A 20,933-nucleotide genomic window follows, 5' to 3' on the forward strand; every position below is an offset into this window, starting at 1 on the left:
AAATTATTAAAGTGATATATGATCTTGTTGGTTGATCAACGTAGTTAAATGTTAATATTGTGCAGCTTGGATTCATGGAGTCGATTATTTGTTTTGATTGTGGAACTATGTTGGAAAATATGTGATGTATGTGAGTGACGGAATGACAATCCTAGTTGGCATATAGTTTCATTATTTATTCTAGAATCTAGTGATTCATGCTACTCGAGTTTTATTAAGTGATTTTGGAATTCTATGTTTATATGCTAGAAAGTACCATGAGAAATGTCAGAGTTTAGCAAATGGTGAACCACGAATAGCTAGATCTCGTCTTAAGGTACGTAAACAATCTAATATAAAGGTTTGATACAACCATAAAATACAGAAAAATGTTACTACATTATCGAACCGTTTGGTTGTTTTTTGTTATGACTCGTAAGGAAGGCATGATTGATGAACAAGTATTTTTTTACATCGTGTTTCGTTCTTGAACGTATTTCCAGGACAAGGGCGCGACACATTTCCTTAGTAAATCGTGGCAGAATTGAGCTTGAATTTTTTTTAGAGTAGTTAATGAGACTACGAAAGTATTAGTATTATACTCGTAGACTTTAAGCGCATGTTGACAACAAATTAACAAAACTTCAATGTTTGACAGAATTTATATCGAAAGTTATATTGACATGTCCCATGTATGATATCATACATTGATTAGTTAACTTTGCAAGAAAATTGTAAACTTGAATATTAATGGAAGAACAATAATAGTGTGTCATGGGTCCATTGATAAAATACTAGGTACATTATGTAAAAATTATAGGTTCGTTATGTATGCATGATTCTTTCTTGCACATTATTTTTTATAGAGATATTTGTTGATTTACTTTCTGAACTTGTATAAAGGTGTCAATTTTCCTTTTGAACTTCAATTTTAGCCGATTATCCCCTTGAACATTCTCCCCCCCTAAATTTTCATTCAATTTTCATCCATCCAATTTTCCATTCTTTTTTCCCCCATACACTTGTCATATGTTGTCTGCGTGATCAAAATGGATAAAAAATTGAACGAAATTTTTTTATAATCTACCATCAGGGAGAAATTGGCTATTTATAAAAAGTTCACGGGGTAACCAGCTAAAATTAATGTTCATGAGGGAATGGCTAATTATAAAAGTTCAGGAGGTAATTGACTGAAATTAAAGTTCAATGGAATATTGACAGCTCTATACAAGTTTAAGAAGCAAATCGACAAATATACCTCTTTTTTGTAAATGAGCGGTTGAGATTTAATTAAATTTTAAACCTCAACTATTTGCATCAATACACACACACACACACACACACACACACACACACACATATACAAGCCCTTTAAAGAGAAGTCATCCCCATTTTTTGAAAAAAAGAATGAAGATTAGTTATGGAACCCATTTCACATTGAACTTCAACGATCTAAACCGTTTATTTTTTTAAGTATTGATTCATAGATTATTTATGTCAAATTTCATTTCAATCTGAAATCATTTGCCAATTTAATTGCCACATTGAAATTTTAATGTTTCTTAAAACATAATGTTCATTAATTTTTTTGAATTTAATTAAATATCTCAAATATTTATGATTTGATTAATATTTATCAAGATTGATCTACGTTGTTGAACTTTTAAATCAATTACCACATGCACAGTACGCAAATACTATTCGAGGCCCAAATACTTAGGGGATATGCTTGAGTACGTGACGCGTGTTCCAAGCTGGAGTGCAAATAGCGGACAATGATTGTTTGCCCTCTCATTTCCGGTGCCCTTCTGTTTTGTGTGGTCACTGTTAAGTTACGTCAACATTTTATATTGTTTTTTTATAAAGATAATAAGATAAAAATAAATAATAATATAAAATGTTGACGTGACTTAACCGTGACCACAAGACACTAGAAATGGAAGGCCAGACAATTCTTGTCCGCATATAGCAAGTCACGAAAACTGCCAACTTTGATACGGGCACGAAGTTTATCTACGGGCAATGCATCAAAACGATGACATTGTAATTCGCGAAATCGTCCACGCATCTGATCCGTTTATCTTCCAGGAAATATTATTACACGCTCTTCTGAATGTTTCACCGAATCTACCGCCAATCAGCAAACGCCAACACATCGTAGGTGTTGAGCAAACACCTCACGCGCCAATTATTTCACACATATGATAATTATATCAACTGGGCTTCTGACGTGATCGTTAATATTGACAAGTTCAAGAAATATTATGTTTTTAATGACGGCTTTCCCGCGCCACGCGCAAGAAATATAGGTGTCATATACAGCTTTCTATTTCATTTAATAATGTTAGAGGGACTAAATTTGTAAATTAAATTTTTGTAAAATAAGTGACATGAAAGTTGATGGTTAGATTATTACTTAAGTATTGATACTTTTTTTAAAAAAAAATTGATGACACATAATTTAATTTATAAATATAATTTCCCTAACATTACCGATTTCATCAATAATCGCAATAGCATTCATCATCGCCACATTCCTATATCAAATGACAAACTTTGACCCCCCAAAAAAATATCAAATGACAAACAAAAAACATAACCATGACATTGGCAAAGCCAAAATTTTCAAATAATGGAGTCATGATTTCGACTAAAAAAATTTCATTACATTATTTCGTCAAGCACCTGATAGGAACATGTCAATTTTTGCTAATATATATTGAAGGCTTATACCAATATATGTCAAGAACACTATGACATGTAGAGGCTTGTCAAGAGTGGTACAAGAAATTGTAGAGTAGTGTTAAAAACTGTCAAAAATTGTCAACTAAGGCATTTTATCGAGCATTTAGTGCGTACAATAAAATCGCACACAAGAAACGAGAAAATGAAGACATAAATGAAAAAAAAAAAAAAAAAAAAAAAAAAAGAAAGAAGCACAAGTAGGATGAACAGGTTGTAATATGTATGAAGTGAATAGTAAAGGCAAGTTTAATTGCTCTTGCCCTCCACAAAGGTGGAGGTACTCTTAGAATGAATAGTAAGGGTAATTTTAGTGCACTTGCTCTTTAGAAACGAGTGAGATGCTCTTGGCTTATTGAATTTCTGAAAAGGGTTTTTTGGGTTGGAAGACACATTATGATATTTGCTCTTACCTTCTATCAACTGATAAAGATGCTCTAAAGAAGCCTCTACGCGAACATTAGGTAGATTTTTGTTAGTTTAGCAAACATTTGACTTTAAAAACTATTTTAACCGGTCGATTTAATTTATCATCTCCATATTAACAATTTTAACTATCTGGGAGACCATAACTTGAGATCTCTCTCCATAATAAGATGCATGTAGGATTAGACTATGAGTTTGTTATACTGTATCACTTCGATACAGTGTTCCTATTACAACTATTAATTTGTGGTATCAATATTTGATATAAAATGAGAAAATTGGAGTATTAATTTTTAGAATTTTGATCCAATTGCTATACAATTGTGTTAATTTTAATAATTAAAATTTCACGAATTTTTAATTGGGGCAGTTTGATCCATGTCCAAAAAATTCACCTGTTTTCTGATTGGATCCAATTTTATTTGATTTTTTATTACACCTATTTTGCCCCTTGAAAATAAAAAAATATTTAAATTCTTTATTTTTGAATTTAAAAAATTTAAAATTTGAATATTCAAATACCTTTATCTACCCATTTTCTAATTAAAAACATTTTAAAAACACATTACAACCAATCTTATAAGTTTATAAAAAATTACAAGTCCATAAATAATATAAGTCCATTAAATCTTCATAACACATGCAATAATATGGTTTTGTTACAACTCACACGACTCGGAAATCCTTACAATATATATTCTGAGCCATATTTTATATATGTTAGTTAAAATGTCATGTTCTATATTTTATATGTGTTACTTAAAATGTTATGTTCTATATTATATATATGTTAGTTAAGATGTTATGTTCTAAGTCGTTGTTATAAAGATACAGATTGAGCATTGATCTTTGGATTTTGTTCATTAAATTTTGGCGCTGAATTAAAAAGGGAAAACTTGAAATAAGTTCAAATTTGTAAGCAATTACTAGATATAATCCAATTTTATTTAATTATTGATTTAAGTCCAGTGACTCATTGTCCACATCATTTTATTTTCATTTTTTTGTCAAAATTACCCCTCTATTAACATTATCCTTTAATTCTAGATTTACTTGTATTATGAAATTAATTATTTATCTTTAAATAATCCCCTACTTGTAGAATTAGTTTTAAAGTATATCTCTTCTTCCATAACTCCCGTATACAATTTGTGCTGTGTTCTCCAATCCCCTTCCTTCTTGTTCAGTCTTCTTCTTTCAAGTTTTAAAATTTCCAGAAAAATGTTCTCTTCCCAAGATAAATTAAACAGCCACAGCCCACAGGCATAAAGAAATTGAAACCAACATTCTGCTCAATAAGAATGTCTCAATTCAAAAGGAATGAAAAGGCCAAGCCTAACGTAATAGAGACTCAACTACTCTAAAATCAGAAATAATAAAACTTGTCAACACTGAAACAACCGGTAACTTCGGGCTGAACAAATTCCAAACCAGGTAGATGGATCCGAGTCAACATCCAGGATACTAAACCAACTCATTCGCCTTATGAAATTCAAGTATAGTGGTTGTCAAGATGTATAAAATGTACACTGTTGGGATCTAGCATATAGAAACTAGAACGAGCAAAAAAAAAAAAAAAAAAAAAGTTTCACCCTTTCTATAACCAGAACAAAGAAGATCCTAGTTATGTGGAAATCGATAACATCACACAAGATTATGTAGAGGAAAACTCGTGTCCATAGCCCATCTTCAAAATACAGAACCGCAAGATAGATGTTGTATATTTTGTTTATTTACTTGTATTATATATTTCTGTAATGAATCTATTTGTATATTTTGTTTATTCTACCTGTGTTATAGATTAATTGTATTTTATCTACCTATACGATATGTTTTTGCTCATTAGTCTATCTATATCACATATTATTTCGTGTTATCTATCTATATGATAGGTTTTTATTCATAGTCTACCTATATCATAGATTAATTAAAATTATCTACCTACATCACAAATTTTTTATCTACCTCAACAACGTTTCTTTTAATTTTTTATAAACTTATAAGATTGGTTGTAATGTGTTTTTAAAATGTTTTTAATTAGAAAATGGGTAGATAAAGGTATTTGAATATTCAAATTTTAAATTTTTTAAATTCAAAAATAAAGAATTTAAATATTTTTTTATTTTCAAGGGGCAAAATAGGTGTAATAAAAAATCAAATAAAATTGGACCCAATCAGAAAACAGGTGAATTTTTTGGATCTGGATCAAACTGCCCCTTTAATCATGATAAAACACTTAAAAGGGAAGTAACTACCACTTAAACTTAAGAGAATGTGTTTGCTAAAAGCTTTGCTTAACATGGGATAACTGCAACCACGATGGATGGAGCAGTTATGACCGTACACGATTAAAACTGCTACATGGTCTCTCTTCTCGAACGCCAGTTCATTTTGATACAATCTCCATCACTTGTAGAATATTTTTGAGTCCCAGAGAAGAGAAGAGCACAACCCTTCATGCACCACAAGTTCTTGCAGTAAAACCTGCTACTGCAAACCCTAGTTCCATTGTGATTACATTGTTTCTTGCTTTCTGATCTCTATGGCGAACTCAGCAAGGAAGTGTTGCATATTTACGTGAGTTTATATTAGTGTAATCACTCTAATCTCTCATACTTACACGTAGTTCAAATATTAGGTTGATTATACTTAAGTTCCACATATAAAGGTTTACTTATATAACATCACTTATGAGAACAACGTTTTTATTTTTATTTTTTTTTATTACAAGCAGTATTCTATAATAACGTATTGTAGAAGAAGGAGAAGACGGTGCTAACAACCAGCACAATTTATTTTACAAAATTGGAGTCGTTAATAACTCTAGTTGGTTAAAATTTTTTGTAAACGACGAATTTTGTTAGATTAGCCACTAACGAGGTCCAAACTTACACCGTCATGCAAAAACTCAACTTCTTTTCACTATTGTGGTAAAACGCCACTTGTTCTTATTAGTTAAATTGAGATACCTATTAATAATTTTACATAATTTCATGAAAGAAAAATAAATAAATTATGAGCGTGGTGTTCCCCTCCCCAGAAATGCGAGTAAAGCAACGCATTCGCTCATCCATACACACAATCTTATATTTAACTTTTTATTTCCAATCCGCCAAGCTGAGTTTCCTTCCAAATCTTGCCAAACGTCATTGTGAAACAGTCGATACGCAAGCAAGCAATCACAATTAAAACGCCAACGAACCCATCAAACTTCCCAACCTCCTATACGACTCCATTAATACAGAAAATATCAGCTCTTGAAATCCAGAACCAGAGAGAGAGAGTGTGTGGTAGTAATTTGCAATCCAGAAAATGGGCAGCAGCGGAAAGGGCCGGACAGTCCTGGAGGTGGGAGCCGACGGCGTCGCTCTCATCACCATCATCAACCCACCTGTCAATTCCCTCTCGTTCGATGGTACTTTCCTTCCCTCCAATTTTACCAATCACAAGTTTTGATCTTTTGGGATTTTGATTTGTTTATTTTTGTGGGTTTTCAGTTTTATGTTCTGCAAGTATTTGTATATGTTTCAATAGTTAACTGGGTAGCTGAAATTTTTATCCTTTGATCCATAATTTAATTCAAATAAGTATACAGTCATTAACCAAAACGTGTTTAAATTCTACTAATTCCCCTCTCCCTCTCTGTGTTTCAGTGTTGTACAGCTTGAAAGACAGTTATGAGGAGGCCTTGCGAAGAAATGATGTGAAGGCAATTGTTATAACAGGTATATGGGGCACAATTTGGTTTTCGTTTTTCAAGAGCTGGGGCTGTTTGCTAATGAAAATCATGTTGGTTGGAGCAGGTGCTAAAGGAAAATTTTCGGGTGGTTTCGATATTTCTGCTTTCGGTGGACTCCAAGGGGGGCAGAAGCGTATGTTTAATTTTTTTCATGTTTGTATTTTAATGATCTAGTAAATAGTATTTCATCACTACATGGTCTATTAAGTTCCCAACTCCCTGGTTATGTGTTGCAGAGGAGCAGAAGCCCGGTTTTATATCCGTGGAGGTAATCACTGACATTTTTGAAGGTAAATAACTGTTTTGTTTTGTGCTTTTACTTATTGTATATCCCTTTTACAAGAACGGCATTGCTTGAATTGACCTGTGATGGGTTGCTTGATTTTCCAGGTGCAAGGAAACCGTCAGTTGCTGCCATTGATGGCCTTGCACTGGGGGGAGGTTTGGAGGTGGCAATGGTATGTGTTGCAGTTGTTTTGGAGTTTTGACTGAAGGCTTTTATACTGGATTTTGTTTGATGAAATTTTTATGTTCTTGTGTCAGGCATGTCATGCCCGGATATCGACTCCTACTGCACAATTAGGGTTGCCCGAGCTGCAGCTTGGACTCATTCCCGGTTTTGGAGGTATGACTCCAGTTTTTTGAATTGATTAAGTATCTTAATTTAATACTGAAATACCTTCATGTTGAAAGCTTAGATGAGAGAGCTGGTTTGTTATCAATAAACTTTACTGAGACATTGTGTCAAATACTGCATTCATCTGGTTGGCGGCCGAGGCCGTCCCCTGTTCTGTGAGCTCATCTTACTGGCCATGAAAAGAGAAAAGAAAAAGAATACAGTTGCAGGATCATATCAGAATGTATATGACATATCGGCATTGTTGATATGATATTCTTGCATATTTTAGATTGCAATCACATGAACCTGAATTTTCTCAGGAACGCAACGGCTTCCACGTCTTGTTGGAATCTCAAAGGCACTTGAGATGATGCTGGTGTGTTGTGCGTTTGGTCATTTCTAAACATCTTAATATCTTGTATAGTTTTGGCATGCTGACTTTATTAATACTGATTAAATTCCCTCCCCCATTTCCTTTTGTGTATGCCCGATTAGACATCAAAATCAGTTAAAGGGGAAGAGGCTCATGATTTAGGCCTTGTCGATGCTATTGTTTCACCTGATCAGTTGGTAAGCACTGCACGTAAGTGGGTGTTGGATATCTTGGAGCGTAGAAGACCTTGGGTTGCTAGTCTTCACAAAACCGACAAGTTAGAGCCCCTTGGAGAAGCTAGGGAAATACTTAAATTTGCAAGAGCTCAAGTCCGGAAGCAGGCTCCCAATCTCAAACACCCATTGGTTTGCATTGATGTTGTTGAGGAGGGTATAGCTTCTGGGGGTCGGTCTGGACTTTGGAAGGTCCTTATCTGTTTCCATATTCTCTTTTATTTTGCCGAACATATATACGTGCAATGGTAAGACACAGTTTCTGGCTATTTCAGGAGGCTGAATCATTTCAAGGACTTCTGCAGTCAGACACTTGCAAGAGCTTGGTCCATGTCTTCTTTGCTCAACGTGGAACATCAAAGGTTTGACACACAACTTTTCCTGATTCATCTCTACTATATAACCAACCTGCATCCTGTGATGGAATTTAAACTGGATGATGAACTTTTAACTTATTTCCCTACTGTTAATTTGAAAACAATTCTATCAAATTCAACTATCTTTGATTCCTATTGAAGCAGGATGATTGTGTGGATGTTTAAGTTTGGTCAATACTTAGTTGTTTAGCTGCTTTTTAGGAAGTTAAAGGAATTTTTTAGCCATGCTTGTTGAACTTATACCTTAGTAACTAAAATTTAACTAGTTTTGGTTGAAAATTCAGAAGAACACGCATCTCTTAAAAATTGGAATTGCACTTCCGAGTAACAATTTTAATTGATCAAACATAGGAGAGCATTATTGTAAAATTGGTTACTAACTGATATTTGGCCTTATCATAAAACCACATTTTCTTTGATATAACTTTCTAATACGTGAATTGTTGTCTCATAACTGTATATAGGTACCTGGGGTTACTGATCGTGGTTTGATGCCTAGACGAGTGACTAAGGTTGCTGTCATTGGTGGAGGGTTAATGGGGTCTGGAATAACTACCGCATTGATTCTTAGTGGTTATCCAGTGATCCTGAAAGAAGTAAACGATAAGTTCTTGCAGGCTGGGATTGGTAGAGTCAGAGGTGAGGCTAGAAGTCCTTTTAGAATTTAAGGTTCTACTTTAGTATTGTATTTTAAATTGATATTTTCTTCTAAAAGCTTAATCTTTCATTTATTTTCACACGTGTAGTAACAAATAACAATGCTTCTAAAAGTTTTATTCTTGTAAGAATTAAAATAAAATACGTATTATTTGTTCCTGTGTATAATATCAGCTCGTTGTTAAGTATTTGTGATGGCAATCTGCTATAAGTTGTCACTTTTCTGGTTCAGCCAATCTGCAGAGCCGTGTCAAGAAAGGGAAAATGACTCAAGAAAAGTTTGAGAAGACCGTCTCTCTTCTTAAGGGTGTCCTGGATTATGAAAACTTTAGAGATGTAGATATGGTCATAGAGGTAATTATTAAAGCATGTTCGATTTCGTTCACCCTTTTTATATTATTTTGGCAGATAGGGAAAAAGGTCTGACATATTCATCTTCTATGCTTGAAATAGGCCGTTATTGAGAATGTTTCTCTAAAGCAGCAGATTTTTGCTGATCTTGAAAAATATTGCCCACAACACTGCATACTTGCAAGTAATACTTCCACAATCGACTTGAATCTCATTGGAGAAAAGACCAAGTCTCATGATCGGATTATTGGTGCCCATTTCTTTAGGTAATACTGTGAAGTGTTTGTTTGTCCTGGTTTTTTCTTTTTTCCTCAAATTGCTAACTTGAGAACTGATTGTGCTCTCTGCTCAGCCCGGCACATGTCATGCCACTTCTGGAAATTGTTCGTACTAATCAGACATCTCCCCAAGTTATTGTTGATTTGCTAGAAGTTGGGAAGAGAATAAAGAAAACACCAGTTGTTGTTGGGAATTGCACAGGATTTGCTGTGAACAGAATGTTCTTTCCTTATACGCAAGCTGCTCTCTTACTTGTTGAACGAGGTGCTGATGTTTATCAGATTGATAGGGTAATCACCAAATTCGGAATGCCTATGGGCCCATTCAGGTCAGTAATACTTTTGTGAAAACTTATGATTTGGTGGTTCCTGCATTTTCCCTCCTACAAAATTTCCTTTTTCTGTCATTAACCTGAGTTTGATATCCTATATTTTCATTCAGATTGGCTGATCTGGTTGGGTTTGGCGTGGCAATTGCAACCGGCGTGCAATTTGTTGTGAACTTTCCTGAGCGGACATATAAATCAATGCTTATCCCCTTGATGCAGGAGGACGGGAGGGCAGGTAATAATTTGTTGTTAGGCTTGTAGTTGGCTGGTTGAAAATTTATTTACCAACTTTGTACTTATACAGTTATACTCACAGATCATAAGTATTTTTCATAAGAGAATAGATTCCTTACATTCTTATTGTCTTAGGTGAAACTACTCGAAAAGGGTTCTATACTTATGATGATAGGCGCAAAGCTAGCCCAGATCCTCAATTGAAAGGATATATTGAGAAGTCAAGAAGCATTTCGGGTGTTTCCATAGATCCTAAGGTCTCTCTTTCTCTCTCTCTCACTCACCCACACCCACACACACACACCCCCACTATCTCCCTCATGCAATTGCTGACACCGTCTGAATTATAAATTATAATAGTAACAATTCTGACCCAAGTTTGTGACATCTCAACTCAGCTACTGAAGTTATCAGAACAGGACATAGTGGAGATGATATTTTTCCCTGTTGTAAATGAGGCATGCCGGGTGCTTGCTGAAGGCATTGCTGTAAAAGCTGCCGACCTTGATATTGCTGCAATCATGGGAATGGGTTTCCCACCATACAGGTTTGTATTTATAGTTGGGAATACCTTAAACGCCATAAGATGTGTAATAACTTGTTTGGGCACTTCTGTTTAGGGGAGGTCTCTTGTTCTGGGCTGATTTACTTGGATCCAAGTACATATATTCAAGATTGGAGGAATGGTCAAATACTTATGGTGAATTTTTCAAGCCTTGCGCCTATTTGGCTGAAAGAGCTGCAAACGGGGTTCCTCTGGTAAGAAATCTGAACTGTTATGTTTAGCCTGCAGTTTCATTGATTATACCGAATTGACTTGGCGTTGCATCTTAAAAATACTAAGCCTTTAATAGGCTATAAATTGGGCCAACGCTTTTGGTTGAACTGCTTGTGATTGACTGGTTCAGCAACGCTACGAATCTGAACTCTATTATAACTTACATGCCTATTACGTTCCATCAAAACCAAGAGGCTTATATTATTCCCGTACATTTCCCCTTCCCCCCACCACCCCCCCCCCCCTCCCCCCCGGCGGTAACCGTAAGCCTCTAACATGCACAGAATTGCACAGCTGAACGTTACTGTGCAACATGAACCCAATAATGACTTTGGATTGTGGAATTTTCTGGATTAGATTACTGATTATGGCATATTATTGGTATATGTTGCTCGTTCTGCATGCCTAATAGCGCTTTCCACTGCTCCCTTGCAGAGTTCTCAGTCAAACCAAGCAAAATCTCGGTTATAAGAAAGTTTCCTGGTTGCAGGGGGGGATCGACGGTTACAGGTTTCTTCAGTCCCAAGTATCCTTCTCCTTTCCATGTTTTAGATGGCTCAGGAACAAATGAATAATGTAGGAGATGTATGGTATGGCAGGATGTGTAATAACACCTGATAGCTTGGATAATAATCTTTTGAATAAGGGATGCTTCAGATCTAGTTCACACATTGGCTTTTCTTTCCTGAGAGGGGAAAGTTGTCACTGTGTAAACAAGTAATTGATATAAAAGAACTTTCTTTGTTTTCTCTCAGACTTATATGCCTATACAAAATTCATTTTCTCATCAATGTGCGATTCATTCTCAACATAAATAATGTTGGATCAACCGTTCAAGCACTTCTTGGTGGGGTTTTGGCAACTACTCGAGAGCGAGACTATATTTCTAAATCTTAATTAAGAAAGAAAAGGCTAGATAATGTTAGCAAAAATTGTTAGTTTTCCAAAGTATGTAATTTCATGCTTGAAATTCACGTGTCAACATTTGAATGAGAAAAATGAGTAGAAAAAGATGATGAAAGTAACTAACATTCCTTTTTTGTTCCAAATAAAAAAAAAAAAAAAAAAAAAAAGAACATACATTCGTTTTGTATGTAGGGTGCATATCTCTACTAATTAATGAAATCTTCTTTGTTAACCAAAAGAAAGTGAAAAGACAAATTAGTCTTCTATCACACAAAAAAATGATGGGCAATAATGTAATTTTACAGGTCTAAATTTTATATTTTTTTTTATTGAAGCCTTACCTACAAGTGATGTTAAAATACCTTCAATATTAAAATAAAATAAAATAAAAACTAAAAAGAAAAACCTTCCACTTCCCCCACGTTCTCTCTCTCTCTCCCTCTCTCCTTCTCATTTTCTAAAAAATGTGTTTATACACACAAAGTGTGTAAGCAAATGTTAGTATAGTTATAGGACGTAAAATATGCATATACAAAGGGCAATGTGACGATAAAAACCGACTATTTGTTGACGAATAATTGTTATGTATACTAATTACTATATTTACTTCGTTACATCTTCAATATAAGTTGATGAATAAACGTAGTATAAATACATTCAATTATTTAATTGATAAAGCCAAAGAGCAAAATATGTTAGGAACATCAACATGTGCCATCACAACGCGGTTGCGGGTCTGCTGTCTCTATTTTAGGATCTCTTCTCTAATCACTTGACATGTATCCACGCACTTAACAAGATAATTAACGCTGTTAACTTTAATATATAAAACATAAAGAATAAAATAAAAGATCAAAATAACCACCCTCTTTATCCCTTCCCGTACCATGACTTCATTCCTTAGCCACAATTCACCACATCAGCCGCAACAGCCACCCCCCACCTCGTCATCACACAGCCTCTTTTTTCTCCTACAACAGATTAGGTATCATGGACGTAGTGATTAATGGTCAAGGAATCGAATCGAATTGATCCAGAGCAGAAAAATCTAATCGAACTGAATCGGAGTCGACGATTCCAATCTATCCTACTAAATCAGAGTCGACGATTGAATCCGTGGCCATTACATCCAAGCTCCCCACCGACATTAGGTTGTATAAAAAAATAAGAACGTTCGGACCATATTCTATATTTGCTAGGAAAGTGACAGTACGTACCCTCAGCTACAATCTCTCACCTGCCATATTTGGCCCATATTGCTTCATGCATGTTTGGAAATAAGTCGCGCATTGGATGCATGATGCTTCTCTATATGTAGTACTTTTCTTTGTATAGCGTGACATGATTCACAAAAATTCGCTTATGCTCCAGTATGTTAGATGACACTGTCAAAGCACGTGATGATTGAATAAATTTGGGTTTGTGTGGTTGCACGTAGGTACCAAACGGGATAGGGTTTCTTCTGGGAACGACGCAGCTAGGGTTTCAAATGGCGGACTGTTGGAAGAAGGAAGGCAACATGAACCCCTTCTCTCATCCTCTGCTCTAATGTTCCTAAATCATCGGTTCGAAGTGGAGGAGCCAGACTTCTAGAGGAGGAGGTGCCTGCACTAAGAAGGGGAGGGGAAAACTGAGGAGAAATGCGGAAACTTAGAATTCGTGAATGCTTCAATTGTATTCCTCTCACTAGGAGGATATAATGTTTATGAAACATAATTGATTAGGGCATGGCTCAAATAATAAAAAAGTAATTGAATAAGAAGAGAGAGTTTTTATGAAACCAACCCCATCCCAATTGGGCTTTGAAATAGACCAACATATATAATATTGGACTTCTTACTCACAACCCAATACGAAAAAGCATTGGGCCTAACGAATTTATCATGATCATCCATGAAGCCACATGCGGTCCGACCAATAAAAAGAAAGAAAAGAAGTTAATTACGTTAACATGTATACTTCGAAGAAAAAAAAAATATGTGTACTTCGAGATCTTTGTTATACATGGAGAGAATCTACTTTAAGAGAGAGGAATCGGGCTAGGCCATACAATAGGCCAACCATTTATCAGGTATTAAACTCAACACTAATATAATATGTCACCGTTATCTATATGAGTCAAACTTGAGACTTCTTACTTACAAATAAAGAAAAATATTATTACAGTAATACTAGTACACATCGTTTGGTAAGAGTGATAATGAGTATCCAGTGAATTTGATCAAAGTGTCTAAAAAAAGTTGTTCACTTGCATTACAAGGAACGAAATGTCAAAAGTGTTTCATATAGAAGATGCAAGTCTTGCGTATAATAACATTGAAAGAAAATCATGTTATCGCCCCGTCAAGTCCAACAACGTTAAAAGTATTCTAAAAATATTCATCATTTGTTATCTACAAACTTTACGCTGGAAACCCTATTTGTTATTTAAAATTCAATTTTGCATCTAGTTAAATATTTTGGACTTTCAGTTTCATTAAAGTTTCTGCTATATTTACCATTTCTTTAAATTTTGGATGAGGATCTCTTTTTGTGGAAATTCCTAGAATCTGGATGGAATCCAAATCCTATAATTTTGAGTTGTTATATGGAAAGGGATCCTCTCCGGATCCCTTCCTCCTAATCCACTCCACTAAATTCGGAGATCCAGGTCACTGAAATTTGATCCAACGGTTGAAGTTATTATAAGTTTTAAAGTGAGCCCCTGTTTGTAGCAGTTGGATCAAATTTCAATGGCCTGAATTCTCAGATTTGATGGATTAAGAGGAAGAGATATGGAAAGGATCATTTCCTTGTTATACAATCCCATAATTTCAAAATAAGGGGGCGTTTACTTACCCTTCTTAGCCTTCACTGGATTGGATTGGATTGTAGTCTTGTGTTTGGTGGCTTGCGGGACTAACATTAATGGCACTAGGTGGGACTCGCTTTCACAAATGGCTTCACTAGCCGGTCTTAGTGAGCGACCCCTACACCCACGGGTTTAGCTAAGACCTTCTATCATCCTCTCTCGCCTTCGTCCACTCTCGATGCATCCTTTATCGCCTTCGTTTGCTTCACTGCCCTGGGTTCATCGACCTCGATTTTCTACGGCATAGGCTTCAATGAAAGCTGGAACTTGGAAGATAGAAAATTTTTTACAGTTGGGTTCATCCATCTCGGTCTCCAATTTTTGACGGTATAGACCTCGACCTCGATTTCGACAGTTGGTTCATCTATCTCTGTCTTCAATTTTCGACGGCATCGACCTCGACCTTGATTTTCGATGGTTGGGTTCATCCATCTCGTCTTCCTCCACCCACCCCTTGTCGTCTGCAACTCCAATCCTTGCCTGCGCCCATACCCAGCCCCACCCACCCGTGCTGTCTGCAACTTTAATCCTCACCCATGGAAGAAAAAGTGAAGTTGGATGGGAAAAGAGGCAAAGGGAAGAGAGAGAGGGATTTGAAAGGAAAAACTAAGGGAAGAGAGAGAATGAGCTGAACAGGAAAACTCACCATGGCTGCCATTGAATTGGTGATGCTAAGCTTGAGAAGGAGGGGTTGGGGTTTTTTGGGGGAAGGCAAGTCTCCATTTTTGTGATTTTAGTTCGAATAGTCTATGCAACAGAGGGAGAAAAGGAGCGAAGAAACTTGGATACACAGAGGAGAGGGGAAAGAGACGGCAGGGGAAAAAAAAAAGAGGTTAGCTGGAAAGAATGATTCTAGAAAATAAGAAAAAGATAAATTAATAATAGAATATTAATAAATATATATTAAGTAAATAATAAAATATTATAGATATAGATTAAATAATATAATATTAGAATCTTACTTCTTAGTCCGACACTGCACTAAACGCTTCACTAAATCAATCCAGTTTAGTCTAGTCTAAACTAGTCCAGCTTAGTCCCCAAAGTTAGTTCAGTCCGAGATAATCTGGTGCAACAAAAGCACCCTAAAAGAAGTAATGTCCAGCTTAATCTCCAAAGTTAGTTCAGTCCGAGATAATCTGGTGCAACAAAATCATCCTAAAAGAAGTAATGGCCCAAGACTGCCGAGTGTATGAAATGAGTGACATGCATGCCTTCGAGAAAAAAGGCATTTCTGCACATGCTCAGCTCATACCACTTTTAACTTAAACAAACATTATTTAATAAAATAAATTTATAAGCTTTTCTATATAATATATGGTCCCCTTAAAGTCATGTTATAACGACAAAGGTTTTGTCTTATTTGTTAAAAAATATTATTGCCATCCTATGACCACCTTAGACAAGTCTACTAGTCTAAAAGGGAAAAGCAAAAAAGATAAAAAAGATAAAAACAAAATCTTTCTTCAGTTTAACGATAAATTTTTTAGTGTGTCAGTGGTACAGTGTGATACTAGTATCATAATACAACTAGTTGAATACTTGAAAAAAGAAAATTTTTAACCATAAAACTTGATGTGTTAGACCGTATTTCCGGCACACTGTCGCTGCATCTTGGATTTCTTTCTCTTCGTACTCAATTCACCAAATTAGGTTATGGTGACTGCTGCGAACTCCTCCAATTCTCCTTCTTCACCTAATTCCCCAGTGAATCTCCCTCCTAGCGAGATCTCTAATCCTTCAATCATGTCGATTAGATCGATTTTCGTTGCAAATGTTACTGGAATGATTCAAATGAAACTCAATTGTCAAAACTACCTCACTTGGTGCAGTCTCTTCATTCCTGTACTGAAGCGTTTCAAGCTTCTTAGCCTCGTCAATGGTGAGGATCTCTGCCCTCCTGAATTTGTTCTCAATTCCTCTGGATCTTGTGTTCTCAATCTTCTCTATGAGACCTGGTGCGAGCGTGATCAAATTCTGATGACCTGGATCAACTCAACGCTCTCCGAAGATCTTCTTCCTTTGACTATTGGAATGGAAGACTCTCGCTCCCTTTGGTAGTTTCTTGAGCGGCGGTTCTCTGGTGCTTCACGCACACATGTTCATAACCTTCGATCGAAGATCCAAACGATTCAGAAAGGTGACTCTTCCATGACTGATTACCTTAATTCGATCAAAGATATCTCTGATAAACTTGTTGCTGCTGGTGAACAAATTTCTGAATCTGATCTCGTTGTATACATTTTATCCGGTCTTCCTGATGACTATGAGTCATTTGTTAACTCTATTGAGACTTGCAATGAGTCTGTGATGGCTGATAAACTTCATGGCCTTCTACTGAGCAAAGAGATCTCGCTCCAAAAATGCAAAACCAGAGCCTCTTCCTCCTCTGCTGCACCATTTCATGCTTATGCAGCACAATCTAACACCTCTGGTGCTTAGTCGAACATAGGTAATTCTCGTGGTCGTTTCAAAAAATGGACATCGGTACAATCAGATCGTAATTTTGGGGGAAACAAACCTAACAATTGGAATCACAACTATGGTGGTATCTTGGTGCTGGCCCTTCTCGTTAGACATTTGGTCAATCCAACTCCTCTAGGCGCTTTGCTCAATGTCAGTTATGTCTTCAATATGGTCATTGGGCTCCTACATGCAATCGTCTATCTTAATTTTCCTTGAACTCGAATGCATAATCTCCTATTGTAATGTCTGTTATGAATGCCTCTGCTCAACCTAGCTATTGGCTTATTGATAGTGGTGCATCTCATCATGTCACATCTGACCCTTCTGCACTCAATTATGCAATTCCATACTCTGGCAATGATCCAGTGTTTATTGGTGATGGAAAAGGTCTGTGCATTTCTCATACTGGATCTGCTTTCATTCCCACAAATAATGCTACCTTTAGATTAAATGATGTGCTTTTAGTTCCTCAGGCATTTCATAATTTGCTCTCTATTTACAAGTTTGTATATGAAAATTTGTGTTCTCTGACATTTGATCCTTTTGGATTCTATGTCAATGACCTAAGAACTGGGAAGATGCTTTTCCCAGGGCCCCAGTGAAGGAGGCTTATACCCCTTTTACTGGAATGCTTCAAATGGTGTTTCTGGGATTGCAGTCTCACCAACTGCTCTGATGATTGCTAAGGCTCATTTCCAAATTTGGCATCAACATTTTGGATATCCTTCTAGTGGCATTTTAAGTTCTGTGGTGAATAAAAAGCATCTGCATGTAATTGGTTATGTTAATAAATTGTCTGTGTGCACAGCTTGTCAATTAGGCAAAGCTTCTTGACTACCATTTACAGCTTTTCCTTGTACATCCACTAAGCCACTTTAATTACTTCACACTGATGTATGGGGTCCTTCTTCCACATCCTCATGTACTGGATACAAGTTTTACATAATAATAGTGGATGACTTTACTAAATATAGTTGGCTTTATCCTCTATACTTCAAGTCTGATCTCTTCTCAACTCTCAAGACTTTTATCTTAAAGGTTTAAACTTTACTTGAGCTCAAAGTTCAATGTATAAGATCTAATTCAAGGGGTGAATTTCTGAATAAATCATTACAAAGCTTTCTTAATGATCAAGGTATCACCCATCAGTTGAGTTATCCTTACATTCCTGAGCAAAATGGGTGTGCAGAAAGGAAGCATCATCATGTTGTTGAAATGGGCCGAACCCTATTATCTCACAATGGTTTACCTGCAAAGTTTTGGATTGAAACTTTCCAAACTGCTATATAACTTATTAATCGATTACCTTCTCAGTATTCTGTGATCAGTCATTGGGAACTTCTATTTCATGCCTCTCCCAAGTATCATACCTTAAAAAATTTTGGGTGTGCTTGTTATCCATAGTTAAAACTGTATGCAAGTGACAAGTTGGATGCCAAGAGTAAACAGTGTGTACTTCTGGGTTATAGCTTGAATCACAATGGTTATAAATGCTTCGATCTTGTCATTAATAGGCACTCTTATCTAATCCTACTTCTTATTGGTCCATAGTTGGTGCTTTACAGTATCTCACATGGACACTACCTGATTTAGCCTTTGCTGTCAATCAAGTCTATCAACATATGCATTCTCCAAGAACTATTCATCTTCAGGCAGTCAAGCATATTTTGACATATTTCAAGGGCACTATTGATTTTGGTCTTTAGTTCACTAAAGGCACTTATGCAGATTCGGCAGGTTGTCCTGTGGATAGAACATCCACCGGTGGTTGTTGTGTTTTTCTAGGCCCTAATCTCATCTCTTGGAGTGCTAAGAAACAAGCAACAGTAGCTAGATCGTCAACCGAAGCAGAATATAGGTCTCTCGCTCAAACTGCTGTTGAAATAACCTGGGTGTGCAAAATTTTACAGGATATCTCTTTTCCTTTGTTAAAGACTCCTGCCATATACTGTGACAACAAAAGTGCAATTGCGCTTGCATTTAATCCTGTTTTCTATGCTAGGACAAAACATGTTGAAATTGATTATTACTACATCCGGGAGAATGGTTTACTTGGTCATATTGGTGTGTATCATGTTGCTTCAGCTCTTCAAATTGCTGATATTTTTACCAAGTCTTTAGTTGCTGATTGATTTGCAGATCTTACTCACAAGCTCTCAGTTCGGTTTCCTACCTTCAGCTTGAGGGGGTGTGTTAAGAGTACAACCTCTCACAACAACAATGTACCAAATTAGATGTTTACTTAGCTATTAAGCTTAGCATGGTTAGTGATTAGTTGTACATTATGCTTAGCTGGCACATATGGTTAGGATAGGATGTTTATGTATAAATACCTTGTGTAATGATCTGTTGATGTTAATGAAATCAAAATCTTATTTTACGCTCTCTCTACAATTTTCTCTTTATCTCTATAATTGAAATCTCTCTCTAGATTCTCAGTTTCTACATCATCGACATATAAACATATAACAACACCATAATCATTTGTGAATTTAGAGTATATGCATTTATCAGCACTGTTATGTCTAAATCCATATGATAAAATGACAAAATCAAACTTTTCATGCCATTATTTTGGTGCTTGCTTCAATCCATATAACAACTTTACTAATTTACAAACTTTCTTTTCATTCCAAGGGTGAACAAACCCTTCTAGTTGTTCCATGTAGACTTCTTCATCCTAATCACCATTTTAAAATGTTGTTTTCACATCCATTTAATGCACATGCAAATTATATAAAGATGCCAATGCAAACAATATTCTAATTGGTGTGAGCCTAGCTACTGGTGCATATATATCGAAATAGTCTATTCCATTTTTCTGCTTAAAACCTTTGGCAATCAGTCTAGCTTTAAATGTCTGAATAAACCCGTTTGTATTGTATTTTCTTCTAAATACCCACTTACAACCTATTGTTTTTGATCCTTGAGGCAAGTCTACTAAAACCCATGTCTGATTAGATATTAATGATTCAAATTCATCATCTATGAAGTCATTGCTTTGCTTGGACTTTTAGGATCATTCTCAACATTCAACAATATGAGTATTTTTTTAAGAACCTTTTTTCTATTTCCTTCGACTAAAAATACAATAGATTGAGACACAATAAAATCAGAGCCTAGAGTCTTTTCTTTTCTTACTCTTTGGTTTTTCCTTGGTTCATTAACAGTTTCAGACTGTTTTCTTTTCTCACCTTGAGAATGACTACTAGCCGGATTAGAGAAAAGTGTATGATCATTCTCTTTTCCAGACATTGAGTAGTCATTATAGAATTTATTTTCTATAAATTCGACATCTCTAGACTCAACTACTGTATTTGAGTCTAAATTAAGCAACCTATATGCCTTTGAATTTTCTGCATATCCTACAAGTATGCTTTTAATTCCTCTTGGACCTAACTTGGATCTCTTAGGGTCTAGTGCCGTGTAAAAGGCTACACAACCCCATACTCTCAAATATGACAAATTTGGTTTTCTTCCCTTCCAAATTTCATATGGTGACACATGTGTCTTCGTAGATGTAGTTCTATTGTGTATATGGCATGCAGTAAACAATGCTTCACCCCATAAATATTTTGGAGTATTAACATTAATC

The 20,933-nt window shown here is 35.7% G+C and overlaps 1 protein-coding gene across 1 annotated transcript; it reads left to right on the forward strand.

Moving 5' to 3' along the window:
- Positions 1–6,273: 6,273 nt before the first annotated feature.
- LOC137730869 (glyoxysomal fatty acid beta-oxidation multifunctional protein MFP-a-like) lies at positions 6,274–11,869 on the forward strand. Its single transcript, XM_068469861.1, has 18 exons — positions 6,274–6,562; positions 6,801–6,872; positions 6,951–7,019; positions 7,123–7,176; positions 7,277–7,344; positions 7,430–7,511; positions 7,826–7,881; positions 8,001–8,303; positions 8,387–8,473; positions 8,953–9,127; positions 9,378–9,499; positions 9,599–9,762; positions 9,849–10,103; positions 10,217–10,338; positions 10,473–10,594; positions 10,736–10,884; positions 10,958–11,096; positions 11,551–11,869. Exons 1-18 carry the CDS (start codon positions 6,460–6,462, stop codon positions 11,584–11,586), a joined length of 2,178 nt encoding a protein of 725 aa, XP_068325962.1. The 5' UTR covers positions 6,274–6,459; the 3' UTR covers positions 11,587–11,869.
- The last annotated feature ends 9,064 nt before the right edge of the window (positions 11,870–20,933 follow it).

This window comes from Pyrus communis, chromosome 4 (genome assembly GCF_963583255.1).
Source record: "Pyrus communis chromosome 4, drPyrComm1.1, whole genome shotgun sequence".
NCBI classification, from domain to species: Eukaryota; Viridiplantae; Streptophyta; class Magnoliopsida; order Rosales; family Rosaceae; genus Pyrus; species Pyrus communis.